This window comes from Perna viridis, chromosome 12, assembly GCF_037379345.1.
Source record: "Perna viridis isolate PV_CMFRI_1.1 ecotype Kerala chromosome 12, ASM3737934v1, whole genome shotgun sequence".
NCBI lineage: Eukaryota > Metazoa > Mollusca > Bivalvia > Mytilida > Mytilidae > Perna > Perna viridis.
Window position 1 is genome coordinate 38,100,952 of NC_142456.1, and position 15,887 is coordinate 38,116,838.

The 15,887-nt window shown below is 35.1% G+C and overlaps 2 protein-coding genes across 2 annotated transcripts in view; one reads left to right on the forward strand and one right to left on the reverse strand.

Moving 5' to 3' along the window:
* Nucleotides 1-1,358: 1,358 nt before the first annotated feature.
* LOC148602218 (uncharacterized) lies at nt 1,359-15,084 on the reverse strand. Its single transcript, XM_088555091.1, has 8 exons — nt 14,650-15,084; nt 12,311-12,505; nt 8,785-9,044; nt 6,589-7,714; nt 5,913-6,081; nt 5,246-5,526; nt 3,289-3,438; nt 1,359-2,757 (listed from the first exon to the last, which is right to left on the reverse strand). Exons 1-8 carry the CDS (start codon nt 14,776-14,778, stop codon nt 2,695-2,697), a joined length of 2,373 nt encoding a protein of 790 aa, XP_088411217.1. The 5' UTR covers nt 14,779-15,084; the 3' UTR covers nt 1,359-2,694.
* The window catches only part of LOC148602219 (uncharacterized), a 32,942-nt gene continuing 25,164 nt past the window's right edge, over nt 8,110-15,887 (forward strand). The window contains exon 1 of the mRNA XM_088555093.1: nt 8,110-8,204. The gene's annotated coding sequence lies outside the window, so the exon portion shown is untranslated. The remainder of the gene's footprint in view (nt 8,205-15,887) is intronic.

The window sequence follows — 15,887 nt, forward strand, 5'->3', positions numbered from 1 at the left end:
TGTTTCTAGAAAAGTAGAGGACGCTTACCCTACCTGTGCACCTGGTCCATGCTCCCAGTTTTTAGTGCAGTACGAGTTGCTCATTTACTTTTGTTACTTTGTATGTATGATTTTAGATACTTTATGGTCTTTGTTGTGTATATCTGTTTTCCATGTCTGGTCTTTGTCCCTGTATTGCATTCTTTTGATCACCGCTATAACCTTGGTTCCCTTCATTACTCTTTGATGACCCAAATAACCATCTGTTTACTGCGTATAAAATAATGGCTTATTTGTGGCAATATTTTCTAGTCTACAATAGAAAATGATTAAATACAGTATTTTCCCCGATTAGAATGAATAAATCCCAAACTTATTTAACAAATTTTAAACGCGATCGTCATAGTTAACCGATTTTTTTTTTAAAAATGTGTAGCACAGATGCACAACATACGTGACGTCACGTAGCACGTCGCTGAAAAATTGTCCCGGAGAGAAATTTTACAGTGCTTATAAAATTTACATATTAAGGTCAAGAAAACTAAAAATAAAAGAAAACTAATACCTTACAATTTAGCAAAACAGCGATAAACAAATTATTAAATATTTTTTCGCCCCGTGCAGGTCCGGGAGTCAAAAGAATAAGCCTGCAGCAGCGCTAAGCTTGTCATAAAAGGCGACTAAATAGTGCTCAGAAACCTAGCCGGGAGCTAGGCGCTCTGCCCAAAGAGCAATTGGGATGTGTGCCCCAGATGATGGAATGGGGTATCCCTGGAGTTACATGCTGGGGTTGTCAGGCTATAATACGGAAAACTTGACCGCAAACCATAGTGGTGCACCGTGTTGGGAAAGATGCCACGTTTCTCGCACGTTAAAGAACCCTGCTCTGGTATTCATTAGGAGTAGGAACCTTTGAGCGGCGCCACAGGAGGCTAAATTGCCCGACCCTACCCATACCCCCTTCCCCCGTTTTTCTAGTGGCAACCAAAATTTGCCTACCCTATTGTCCTTGTGTCCCATCCCTTGTTTCATTTCATCATCATTCATGTTCATTTTATCATCCATTTCATGTTCATCGCCTGAATATAGCTGAAATATTGCTGCTCGGGCATTAAACCCCAACAATCAATCAATCAATTATTTTTTCAACTCGCGGGAGTTTTTCATGCTCATCTCGTCTCGCGGAAAAGCCGCTCGACGAGATAAGCGCAAGAAACTCCCTCTCGTTGAAATAGTATTAAATAATCTAATATTCACTGATGACGTACGTGTACGATAAATCTGAATGAAAAAATATCACAAATAAGTGTATAACTGACAGTGGCGTCTGTTAATTTGAGTCCGATAAAGATGACTCAGTGAAAACTTTTGATTTGCTTTTACTATTTCTCTTTCTTACATGTTGAAACTTTTGCAATGCACTTTTAATTTCAGTGTATTGGAAACATTGAATGTTTTTGGATAGAAACACAGTCATACATATGGTGCGCCGAATGGGACTTGATCTTTTTGTAATAAATATCAATTCTGTGCGACAAAAGTCTGTTTTGTGTCACAAAATTTAATTTTTTGAAACAAAATTCAATACTGTGTCAAAATTCAATTTTGTGTCATAAAAGTCAATTTTGTATGCAAATTAGTTTACAGAATCCTTTGGAAAAGCAAATGAATTCAAAATGTGCAGCATCATGTACACGTGTATTATAAATAAAGCATTCACTGCAATACAGTGGATAAGGTATGAATCTATCTAAAGATAGATCATTTGAGCATTTGTAAACAAAAGGGAAACGAAAGTTAGACACGTACTATGTCGGTTTTTCATCTCGCCTGACCTGTTCCACTCAACCGAATTTCTTGTGTCTTACATCAGTAGAATTGGAATGAAATAAGGAATCTATCTGTATCTGGAAAAACAAATCGTGAGGGATAGTTTTTTGTCGACTTGGAAAGATTAACACATTTCACCGCACAACATGTTTCTAATATCATTTTCTTGGCTAATCTGACGATTCATTTCTTTTTCCATCAAAACTTGGGACAAATACATTAATACAAATTATCTTGTCAAATTTTAACAATTTCGGTTGCGATGAATAGGTCGGGCAAAAGCATTTTATAGTGGAGTTGAAAGACGTCTGGAAATGATCACGTGATTCACCAGGGAAAATCCCAATTAATCGATAGTAGAAAAATCGCGTATTTTAAAACCTGTTTTATCAAACAAGTCTCATAGAAAACGTATAATAACAATTTAATAATTTCAAAACAGTCTTACTCTAGAATGCAACTTGATTTTTGTTTAATTTCACTTAAAACGGTCTTAACCGTCCTGCGTTGCTCGAAGTAATCCGAAACCTGCGTCTGCGAGACCCGCGGTTATAATATCCAATGAGAAATCTTCTTACAAAATCGTGATGAGAGAATTCATTTGCAAATCCAAATGATTATTTAAATTAATTTGCATACAAAATAGACTTTTGTGACAAAATTCCATTTTGTCTCACAAAAGTGAATTTTGTGACACAGAATTGATTTTTGTGACACAAAATTGAAATTTTTAGTATGTTATAAATTTTGTTAATCCGAATTCATTTTTGTTGAACAAAATTCACTTTTGTCTTTACAAAATTGAATTTTGAGTACAAAACCACAAGAGTCCCATTCGGCGCCCCGTGATACAAAAATGTTTTTTGAATCAAACAAAATATCTCTTCATTTATTGAAGTCTGTGCTGTTGATTTCTATTGTAGACATAAACGATATAACATCATGTACCTGAAAAAAAATGAATAAAACAATATTTAACCATTACGTGAAAAATAAACATTTGCATTCTATGAATTACATGTATTCTTTCTATTACAAAAAATATATATACAATTTGAGTATACAGCCATTGTTTTTTTAGCCGAGTACTTAGTGTTTACATGTAAAAATAAACAGCATTAAGATCATGACTTGCTTCATTCATTGTATAAAATTACTTACCCTTTAACGACACTTACACGAACCCAACGAATAATTTCTTTGACCCAATGCATCACTGGTTGGATAATTTTGTTAACTATGACACGAAATATCCAATAATAATATTCAATTTTCTGGACCCCTTTTGAAAATCTCTGGATTTGCGCTAAACATTTTCCCATTTATACAGCTAGTATGTAGCTGGTACATTTGTAACTGTACATGTATTTTAGTATTGTTGGAAGGAGTCCGGTTTTTAAATAGTTCAATTATAAACATTGACCATTTTCAAAATGATCAGTAGAAATCAACAGAACTGATTTGTCTCAGAATACTTACACGTTTATATGTCATTTTAATTGTTTTAGAATTGGACATAACTTTTACGGCCTCAATGAGCTTCTTCGTTCTTTCCATTGACTTCTGATGAACCACTAAACCGTTGTGTTTAAGGTTCGTTAGAACCTCTTTAACCAGAACAACTACAGCCTTTAAAAGAAAGAAATGATGCATCGTACATAAATACATAATTCTCGGTAGATTCCTCGTACTATTTAAGAGAGTATTCAAGGGAACCAAGGTTACACAGGCAACTATTTTTTCACGTGAAATTCATGTTAATCGAGCTTCACATGAAATTAATGTGAAATTCACATGAAATTAACATGATTTTTATGTGAAATTTACTAAACACGAATTTCATGTGAATTTTTCGTGTGAATTTCACGTGAAGGCTCCATTTACCCGAATTTCACGTGAACTCTCACTTAGTTTATTTGCTCAATTCAGGTGAAAATCATGTGAAATTCGTGTGAAAATCATGTGCAATAATTTTGGCTGTGTATAGCGGTAATCAAAAGAATGCAATCCAGGGCCAGACATGGAAAACAAACACACACAACAAAGAACACAAAGCAACCAAAATCACACATACAAAGTAACAGAAGCAAATGAGCAACTTGAACTGCACTGAAGCATGGACCAGGTAATTCCAAACCATTTTCCAAATATACAGAAGATGTAATTTTTTATCGACATCATATTTGTCTAGTGTGGACGCGTTTTCAACAAACGGTTGGCATTCCAATAGGAATAAATTGTGCTTCTCTATTTGCTGACTTATTTCTTCACTCTTATGAGGCTGACAGCTAATCTTACCCGATAGAAAAAACATCGTTGAACTAGATCATTTAATCACAGTTTTCCCTATGTAGATGACGTATTATAGTTGAACAATCCTAGTTTCGGGGATTTGATACATCGCATCTACATTCCTTCAGCACATGCGTATGGAGTTTTCATATAAAAAAAATCATACGCTGTGCAAGAGCTTGCCGTAACTACACAGACTTTTATATCGCGTTAGACAAGGGTAATGTTGCTACAAGATTGAAGTCATCACCACAGAAATTTTATGGCCGTCATCATGAACTCGTGGATCGCTACGGTGTCTCCATCTGTACCATGAAAACTGATTTGTTCAACTTGTTAGTTTTCCTTCCCTCTTTCATCTACCCCGGACTCAGTGGGCGTTTCTAGAAAAGCAAAGGACGCTTACCTACCGGTGCACCTGGTCCGTTTTTCTCATTTACTTTTGTTACTTTGTATGTATTATTCTAGTTAGTTTATGTTCTTTGTTGTGTTTGTCTGTTTTTCATGTCTTGTCTCTTTGTACCTGGATTACATTCAATTGATTTCCGATCTTTGTTCCCTTGATTATTCTTTGAAAGAAACAAGAGAAGAATATTGGTGTGTAAGTCCAGCACTTACATGTACAAGTAGAGGGTAACTTATAATAAATTTTATTATTAAATTTTTGTATTACATGTCAGCTACATGTATATGTATTACTTCGGGTTCCATATTGAGAGAAAAGGAACTGGATGCTTGCATGTACATATCCGGCCCATCTGAAATACAGACTGAAGTTTGGTCGGATGCGCATGCCCTGTTTTACAACATTTATCTTTCTGTGTGTTTTCGTTCGACTTCTTGTTTTGTTTGTTGTTTCTATCCTTAAGTTTACTGTATGATATGTGTTTAAAACTAAAATAAACGACAAAAAAAACGAACCAAAAAATCAAAACCAAAAAAAAAAAAAAAAATATACCAAAAACCAAAAAAAAAAAAACAAAGAAAAAGACAAAAACAAAACAAATAAACAAAACAAAAGATAAAAAAATCAGCTGTTGTTTGATCATGAAACACATTCCTCCGTATTTATTTTTTTATATGTTTCCTACGTCCCTACCTGCACTTGTTGCAACATGAACCACAGAAACCGTACTGTATGTACCTTTTCTTCGAATTCGTTCTTTCCCAGTAAACACAGCATCATATGTACGACATCATGTACACCATCTTCGTTGTTAATATCCACGGAGAGCTGTGAGCAACTTGCCATTTCTTCGCCCTGTGGTTGATTCAGGTGCTGATCTTTGTCCTCCATGTAACTTAACAGCTTGTTTAGGACCTTGATCAGGTCGTTCACACAAGATTCATATTTGACTTGTCTGACAATGTTAGTGGCATTGAGTCTCGGGTCAATGCTGAACTTTCTACCTTTTTGTGTTCGACCTGGAGATGAAAAAGAAGTTAAAATTTGTCGATATGATTTATATATGACAGATAAGCTGTTCCGTGCTACCATATGTAGTGTACTTTGTACAGTCCTAGATTAATCCTACGACGAGTGGTCTAGAGCGCTGGACTTTGTGCAGGCGGTGTTGCAATAGATGTCACAGCGGTACCAGTTCGAGTCCCGCGGAGGGAACGAACAATTTGCTTCGCAAATTTGACAGTTCTAACATCTTGGGGAATTTTTCAGACCCTTCCCTGTATCAATTTGATCGGATGGAGCAGTGTAGCGAATAGAGAGAGATTCAATACATTTGTTTAAACCAAATATTTGTAAAAACTGAAAAATGGGTTAAAGACATTGTTTTACTGTATTTTTTCCGTACCTTGTATATTATTGAGTACAAGAACTCTCCCTCTAGCAATCTGTATATCGATGTCATTCTCCGGAATTTTCTTACAAACACAGTCCTGAATCCGGAACAGGATTTCATTAATATCACCTCCTTCTGTGGCCGATCTTAATACTTTCCTTGCTACTCTCAACGCACATGTCTACAAAGTAGTGAGCATATAAGTCTAAGTCTTCGGAATAATGAGATGACAGTGTTAAAAAACTTAAAATTACTGTGGTTTTCAGAAACTTATGTTTAAGAAATTTTTGATTTTTTTTTAAATAAAAAGAAAACATTTACTAAGGTACAGTCGGATACATGTACATGTATTTGAGTTCATGGTTTGATTAAATCGCAATGCTGGTTCTAATGAAGACACACATACATACACACACACATATGTTACATGTAGTTACATACCACCAGAGTTTTCAACATACACGTACATGTGAGAGTGAAAATATACAAGATTTTTAAGCGACTATACATGATTAGTGTTATCTTGTCAGTTACATGACTGTATCCATTCGAGTGCGTGTGAGGAAAAAGTCTAGGGAAGGGGCATCTCCTTCGGAAGTTTAAACATCAAAATAACAAGTAGAAAAAGTTGTACATCATCTCGCTGGCGTTTTATACCGTATTACTTATATTATCGTAAAAAACCTGCCTCATTTTCGTGCTCATAGATAACGTCATAAACCAGAAGGTAGTAACATGCAGCCTTCAAGCTGCCGTGACCGGTCGACGTGGAAATCTCTAGTAAATACTGTCCGGGACATTTTGGCGGGAAAACGTTAACATGCAACTCAACATATGTCTGTTTCTTTTTAAAATGATATTCTGGTTGTCTGTCGATCGAGTTCAATTCTCCGTTTGAATTTTCGCTAGAGTCGTCTATGCTTCTTGAAACTATCAATACAGATTTGACAGAACACGCTCTCTTCATTTTAAATTTAAGACGGTACTCTTTGCTCATATTCACATGTAAAATACCAGATGTCAAGGACGGATTTGTGAGGCCACCAGCGTGCATCGCTGGCCCGGGACCAAGGCCGATAACTCCAGGGTTAATAGGTAATGGAATCGGATCGGGGTGACACACTGTACAAAAGATCTCAAATTCAAATGCCCGAAAAAGAGGCCGACCTAATCTTCCAGCGTAAATGTCTAAGAGATATTTTCCTGTATAAGGCAGTAATATCTCACACGTCCATAAAGACCCAGAACGAATCATATAAACTAACTTTTGTAATGATTCAATTTGATTAGAATCCAAGTGTTCACCAGATGTCACTAAACGAATGTCATACCACATGATAAGATCAGCGTCATATCCGTTTGTTGCTATAAACGACAGAGTCGCTCTCCCACTATTAGATGTCAGATCACGACCATGCTCATGGAACATTCTAATACCGAGACTCCATAACGGATGAAACACGCGTTCTTGTGAAAAAAACTGTTCTTTAGATATTGGTTCGGGAAGAAGCTGCCATTTTTCTTCATCTGGGAAATATTCATAAATAAAATGTTCAGGATTAGACAAAATATAAAAGTCAATATATGTTGCCTTAATATCATTTTCCCTATTTTCCCGATCCTCTAAAGGATAGGATTTTGTCAGGCTTGAAGGAATTTTGCCTGCTATTGCCCGGCATACACGATTAGGGTGGACAAGTTGCCAAGTATTGTTGATCAAAACGGCTGCCCATGATGACTGCATTACCTCCCCTTCCTCAGTTCCTGATGATCTGCTTAAACCTGAAATCTTCCTGCATTTTATGCCAGCACTCCTACGAATAAACATGTAGACATGCTCGTTTTAAATATAAAATTGATATGAAGTGTCGGCGATGAACATATAAATATAACCAAATCACCTATTACAAATATTATCCCTATGACTTCGATTTGGAGTAGTACAACGTTTAACCTTATGAGGACCAGGCCTATGGCAAACGTAAATTAACTATCACATCAGGTACATATATAACAGCGTGACAAAGCTAAAAAACAGATTAGATTATATTTTTTCATTGTCCTTTAATATTCATGTCTCGGGATCTTTAAAATGAAATGAACACTTTTGAACAGGATGTATCATCTAATTCATGTACATGCATGTGGGACATGTATACATGTACCACGTGTTAATATCTTTTGACAATGTATTGTTACAACCCCTGTGTATTCTTAATCGATTTATTATTACATATTTGGCTTTGTAAATCTAAAAACCTGCAGTTACAGAACATTGAAAGAAGAAAATTCCGGTTTTCTGTGGTTTGTATTACACAGTAGAAATTATTTCAAATGATTTTCATGATTTTTATATGATTTTCACATGAATTGAATAAAACAAATTGATGAAAGAGTTCACGTGATGTGAATCGAGCCTTCACGTGCATTTTTTGACAGGAAGTTCATATTATGTTAATTTCACATAATAATCGGGTCAATTTCATGTTAAATTCAACGCGATGCCGATTTACACGAACAATATTTGATTGTCTATATTTTAGTTTATAAAGTTTTCTTTGAACTACAGCATTTAGATTGGCATTTCTTTGACCTGAGCACTTTTACATAAAACACCATAGGTTTGGAGTCTGGTGTACATATACTAGTCAGATCACTGATTTGGTAAGTGTACCTTGCTGCTGCTACCTGACCGATCTACTTAAGTATTAATGTCAAAACTGGAATTTATACACATAATATATACTATATGGCTTGATTCATTTATTGCTGTGTAACTTTTATTGTATGTCATTCATGCACTTCAGGGGGAGAACATGTTGCACTCGAAGGGAGTTAGCTATATGTAAAAATGTATTTGAAGTAAATACTGTATATTACTTACCAACAGAGCAGTGTGAAAACAGTCAAACATGTTGTAAAGTTGGCTTTAAGTAAACCAAGTAAAAAACTCGGGGATTTTCCTGATGCTTCTTCTAGCACGACATTGTCAGCCCTGTCTGTTTCAGAATTCTCGGCTTGCTGACTTCCTATCCAGACTAGGAAAGATCTAACTAACATCTGGGCTCTGTCGTTTCTATCTAGTAATGGTTCGTCAAAATATTCTACAAGGTGTTCGAATGTATCTAACACCTCCTTCGGTGCCTGGGAAAAACACAAAATAATTCACTTACCATAAAACTCACATATAACTTCCATACCCACTGATACCTTGGTTGAAATCTGTAAATACTATGAATATGTTGGTCGGAAATTTCCGAAGGCATCCATGTTGTTGAAAAAAATAGAGAAAACAATTGCAAGTGTCTTTATTCACTCTCTTTCCTAACCGTGGGTGTAGTACATATATATGTATTTTGCGTTTGAAAATATAAACGATTTTAAGAAAAATAAACAATAAAAAATCGGAAAAAAATACTGATTTCATGTCGAACTTTACAATATGTATGGAGATATCTCTGCTGTAATGATAGAACATTGTTGTCTGATATATCTGAAAGGACATTGTTGTTTGATAAGGCATTGTTGGCTGATAGGACATTCTTTTCTGACAGGAAATTGTTTTCTGATAGAACATTAATAGCTGATAAACATTATTATTGATAGGACATTGTTTTCATATAGGACGCTGTTTTCTGACAGAACATTGTACATGCAGAATGAAAGGACACTTTTGTTTGATAGAACATTGTTGTCTGGTAAGAAATAGTTTTTTGATAGGATATTGTTGTTTGATAGGGCAATGTTTTCTGATAGGACATTGTTGTCTGACAGAACATTGTTGTCTGAATGGACATTATTGATTGATAGGACGATGTTTTCTGATAGGACATTGTTGTCTGACAGAACATTGTTGTCTGAATGGACATTATTGATTGATAGGACGATGTTTTCTTATAGGACATTGTTGTCCGACAGAACATTGCTGTCTGAATGGACATTGTTGATTGATAGGACAATGTTTTCTTATAGGACATTGTTGTCCGACAAGACATTGTTGTCTGAATGGACATTGTTGATCGATAGGACAATGCTTTCTGATAGGACATTGTTGTCTGACAGAACATTGTTGTCTGGTAAGAAATAGTTTTTTGATAGGATATTGTTGTTTGATAGGGCAATGTTTTCTGATAAGCCATTGTTGTCTGACAGAACATTGTTGTCTGAATGGACATTGTTGATTGATAGGACAATGTTTTCTGATAGGACATTGTTGTCTGAATGGACATTGTTGATTGATAGGACAATGCTTTCTGATAGGTCATTGTTGTCTGACAGAACATTGTTGTCTGAATGGACATTGTTGATCGATAGGACAATGTTTTCTGATAGGACATTGTTGTCTGACAGAACATTGTTGTCTGAATGGACATTGTTGATCGATAGGACAATGCTTTCTGATAGGACATTGTTGTCTGACAGAACATTGTTGTCTGGTAAGAAATAGTTTTTTGATAGGATATTGTTGTTTGATAGGGCAATGTTTTCTGATAAGCCATTGTTGTCTGACAGAACATTGTTGTCTGAATGGACATTATTGATTGATAGGACAATGTTTTCTGATAGGACATTGTTGTCTGACAGAACATTGTTGTCTGAATGGACATTGTTGATTGATAGGACAATGTTTTCTTATAGGACATTGTTGTCCGACAGGACATTGTTGTGTGAATGGACATTGTTGATTGATAGGACAATGTTTTAGGATAGGACATTGTTGTCTGAATGGACATTGTTGATCGATAGGACAATGCTTTCTGATAGGACATTGTTGTCTGACAGAACATTGTTGTCTGAATGGACATTGTTGATCGATAGGAAAATGTTTTCTGATAGGACATTGTTGTCTGACAGAACATGGTTGTCTGAATGGACATTGTTGATCGATAGGACAATGTTTTCTGATAGGACATTGTTGTCTGACAGAACATGGTTGTCTGAATGGACATTGTTGATCGATAGGACGATGTTTTCTGATAGGACATTGTTGTCTGACAGAACATTGTTGTCTGAATGGACATTGTTGATTGATAGGACAATGTTTTCTGATAGGACATTGTTGTCTGACAGAACATTGTTGTCTGAATGGACATTGTTGATCGATAGGAAAATGTTTTCTGATAGGACATTGTTGTCTGACAGAACATGGTTGTCTGAATGGACATTGTTGATTGATAGGACAATGTTTTCTTATAGGACATTGTTGTCTGACAGAACATTGTTGCCTGAATAGACATTGTTGATCGATAGGACAATGCTTTCTGATAGGGCATTGTTGTCCGACAGAACATTGCTGTCTGAATGGACATTGTTGATTGATAGGACAATGTTTCCTTATAGGACATTGTTGTCTGACAGAACATTGTTGTCTGAATGGACATTATTGATCGATAGGACAATGATTCCTGATAGGACATTGTTGTCTGACAGAACATTGTTGTCTGAATGGACATTGTAGATTGATAGGACAATGTTTTCTTATAGGACATTGTTGTCTGAATGGACATTGTTGATTGATAGGACAATGTTTTCTTATAGGACATTGTTGTCCGACAAGACATTGTTGTCTGAATAGACATTGTTGATTGATAGGACAATGTTTTCTTATAGGACATTGTTGTCTGAATGGACATTGTTGATTGATAGGACAATGTTGTCTGAATGGACATTGTTGATTGATAGGACAATGTTGTCTGAATGGACATTGTTGATTGATAGGACAATGTTTTCTGATAGGACATTGTTGTCTGAATGGACTTTGTTGATCGATAGGACAATGCTTTTTGATAGGACATTGTTGTCTGACAGAACATTGTTGTCTGAATGGACATTGTTGATCGATAGGACAATGTTTTCTTATAGGACATTGTTGTCTGACAGAACATTGTTGTCTGAATGGACATTGTTATTTGATAGGACAATGTTTTCTTATAGGACATTGTTGTCTGACAGAACATTGTTGTCTGAATGGACATTGTTGATCGATAGGACAATGCTTTCTGATAGGACATTGTTGTCTGACAGAACATTGTTGTCTGAATGGACATTGTAGATCGATAGGACAATGTTTTCTTATAGGACATTGTTGTTTGACAGAACATTGTTGTCTGAATGGACATTGTAGATTGATAGGACAATGTTTTCTTATAGGACATTGTTGTCCGACAAGACATTGTTGATTGATAGGACATTGTTTATTAATAGGAATTTGAACATATGAATACTTGCGACATGTTCATGTTATTGAGGAAGACATTTTAATTATCAGTTTGTTATTTGTTGATTTTGTTGTTGTCTTTTCTTTGTCATTGTTTGTTTCTTTTCATTTCTAGTTTTAATATTTGAAAAAATTCATGAAAAGAGAGTTAATTTGAAGACGCTTCACAAGTCGTCAAATTTTAATATTGTACCTTAACAGCATGGGCGTCTATTCTCTCTAAATCCTCTGCTTTACCGGAAGTTCTAGCCAGTATGTAATGTTCTTTAAGTGCGTTCTTGATCAGTACACGTTTAACAACACTCTTCATGTTTAGTTTTCTCTGTAGGGCATCTGTTGTTATTGGGTTGGGTTCTTCTGTGTAGTCTTTCATCGGTTGTAGTTTTATCTAGATTTAAACATATTAAAATCATGGCATTGTATTTAATTTTTAAAAAGTAGAAGGTTATATATCTTTCAAATAAATTGTTAGATCAAAGAGTTACATGTATTACATGTAGTTCTCTAAAATATAACATTTTTAACTATTAATTTTTACCAGCTAAGGAATACATATACACTCTTATGGAACGTGTCAAATACTACCATACGCAAGTTAGGTTTTTTTTACTATTGGCAGATATGGCAGGTACATGTATTTGATGCGTACTCTGTTTTTATGTGCTATCTCACAGAATCAACAATTTGACCTCATTCGGATACATTGTTATGAATCCGAGGCTAAGCCAACTAGCCGCCACTCTAAAATATACCACATAATTGGACGAAAAGCAAAGACTATTAAGTTGTGACGTTTTTTGTACAGTCATATGACTCGGTCGATGGTAGAATCCATTACCTCCACCCCTCACAACGAACACATTATTACGAGACCATCGTGGCGGTTGAAAAGGTGGCGGGTCGACAAGATATTTAATTAATTCTCCAGCGTGTGGCGAATTTATATCTATTCAGCTGTTCCGAGGCACATGCTACTTTGTACGTCCGTCTACCCCTTTAACGGTTGAAAAATTTATAATTAATAAACACTGAAAAAAAATAAACATGAGAAAAAAACAACAGAAAATGAAATAGAGCCTCCTTTAAAAGATAACATACATGTTAAAGATTATGCCAAAAATCTCTTAAAATGTTAAATTTACAATATTAATTGTATTTGTGACTTCACAAAAGGGATAGGACAAGTTTTACAGTTGCCATCACTTCTAACCTCTCTTTAATTCTGTCAGAATCTGTCAGGAAAACTGTTCTACGACAGCAGATAGAACAGAAATCCTGGTAGATCCTCACAGTGTTTGACAGCGGCTGTCCTGGGTCCGGACACATTTTGCCCTATCTTCTGACAGATCCTGACAGAAACTGTCGAGGGTCGTGACAAATAAAATACGAAAAGCTGGTCTAAACTGTCATACCCCTGGACATTTCCCAACACTTTATCTATTCTGCGTGAAGTAATTCAGATCTGGAAGTTCGCAATTAATAATACAAACTGCTTGACGTAATGTAAATTAGATAATCCGATTAGGAAAAAAATGTCTTAAATTACATTGAATTTCCAATTATATTTATAGCTCATCATGGTCAAAAATTTTAAGAAAAAAAGTTCAAACATTGAAAGACTTCCTTCCCGTCGTACGAATCTGGATTCGGGTGCTACGCTTTTTTCGGAATCACATATATGCATTGTATGTAGTTCAGTCAGAGAAGTTTTCTCTAGCTAGTGACTGTCATAATCTGTCGGGATCTGTCAGGAACTTTTCTAATCCACGTCTCATTTCTACCTAGTACAGTTCCTGACAGAGAGTGTCACGACCCATGACAGAGCTTGACAATGCCTAAAGTCCTGACAGACCCTGTTAAGGCGTGTCGTGGGTCATTTCTGACAGTTTAGAAATGTTAAATGGCAACGACTCCTGACAGAATCGAAGAGAAGTTAGAGGTGATCGTAATTGTACAAACTTACGAAGTCTTCTCCCAACAAAAATATATATAATACATTAAGTAGAAAATTGAGGGCATGCATTAAATTATTATGTATATAAAAATACGGTTTGGAATTAGATTTAACAGGACAATAAAAAAGACAAAAGAAAAACAACAGTACAACAAAAAAAACTTTCAGAAATACTTGTACACACTGACGAGAAACATAAAGAGGACACGGAAATGCCCTATTTTTGTGCGATACAGATTTTACATTCATAATATTAGATCAGAAATCTTGTTGATTTTTTAATAAATGTGAAGACATAATCAAAAATAAATATATTTTCTTCGTACGTTTTTACCTAACGTTAGATCAGTACTACCTCTAGTAAGCAGCGAAACATTCATTCTTAAAGGAATTCAACGCACGAACGTTTGATTGAGGGATCAACGAAGGTACGACACAATACGTCGGTAAAACTTTTATTTTGTGCAGAATTCGGGCAACAATGAGCCAATACTACTCCAAAATATACATTGAACCTCACATTCAAAATCTGAGGATCCGCCTCTAAAACGGGCGCATGCAAAACATTATAGCATTACCTTATCCTCAATAGTTGCATCTTCATCGTGGTCGTCTTGAGATGTGGAGGTTTGATCCCGAACCAAAACAACTTTAGGAGTTGTCTGACGCCTCGTATTAGGCCTGTTACTACTGGGGCCAGATCCCATGTTAACTTCTATAATAAGTGTTGACAATTTCCTTTCTCACGGAACTACATGCAAGACAATAAATGTCGCACTATTAATAATACAAGTGAAATCACTTGATGTTTATCAATTCCAACATGAAAATAAAGCATTTTAAAATTAAAAATCCATTTACACGTAAATGTAATGAGTGGTGAGTTTCGATGCTATTAAACGGGCATTCCACTCCTATTATATTTGCATTAAGCTTGTCGAACACAGCTATATAATCCTAATTAAAGTCAAACATTCCGAAGGATAATTTTGATACTAATGAAATCAGAATGAGTAATATAATATTTTTGTTGTCATGGTTCGTTGATTTCATTGACAAACTGTTATCAAAACTGATTAGAATCTTATAATCTGATAAGCCCTATTTGTTTACATCCAGAACAATAAACAATTTACCCCTCTTCTGGTACAGGTAAGATATAACGAAATCAATATATATAATAACTTAGACAAAGGTAATAAAAACCTGTACATGAAATAAAATGGATTGATTGTTAGGGGTGTAACAACAGGGGAGTGAAACTAGAACGTTTCTACATTGGAACTCCCATTTTTTTTATCAATCGTTTTGGGAGAATTTAATGGAAAGGGAGAGTAATATGATTTCCTCCTATTTTCAACTGATGTGCTGGTTTAAATCAAGTACTCTTGGCTTTTGTCAAAACTATATGCATCATAGAGAAGTGAGAGAAAAAGCTATCATGCATGTTTTTACGATAGAATATATATTTGAATATTTATTAAATGTAAATCATTTGATGTTCTGAATTTCTGAACTTTGGGAAAATATTAACATACAGAAACGAAGAAAACTTATCAAGTATAGACCAAAAGCTATAAAATATGATCGAGCTGTTAAAAGAGTCAAGGATAATTATGGCCGATCAAAGGTGTAAATGTCTGAAAAGGGGGTGTATCCAGAGAGATTTATCACTAATGTCGTTTTTAAATTTCTTTTTTTTTGTCTATTTATTTAATGTGTCTTTTTTTAAATTTTGTTTTTGTTTCATTTTTTTTGGTTAGTTATAAACATTTTGTAATAATTCTATTAATGTTATAACACAGTTATGCCCCAC

Coding starts and splice junctions, on each gene's coding strand:
- LOC148602218 (XM_088555091.1), bottom strand. CDS start 14,778: ATGGGATCTGGCCCCAGTAGTAACAGGCCTAATACGAGGCGTCAGACA. Junction 9,045..12,310: donor TAGACGCCCATGCTGTTAAG/GTACAATATTAA, acceptor TGTTTTTCCCAG/GCACCGAAGGAGGTGTTAGA. Junction 5,527..5,912: donor TGTACTCAATAATATACAAG/GTACGGAAAAAA, acceptor TTTCATCTCCAG/GTCGAACACAAAAAGGTAGA.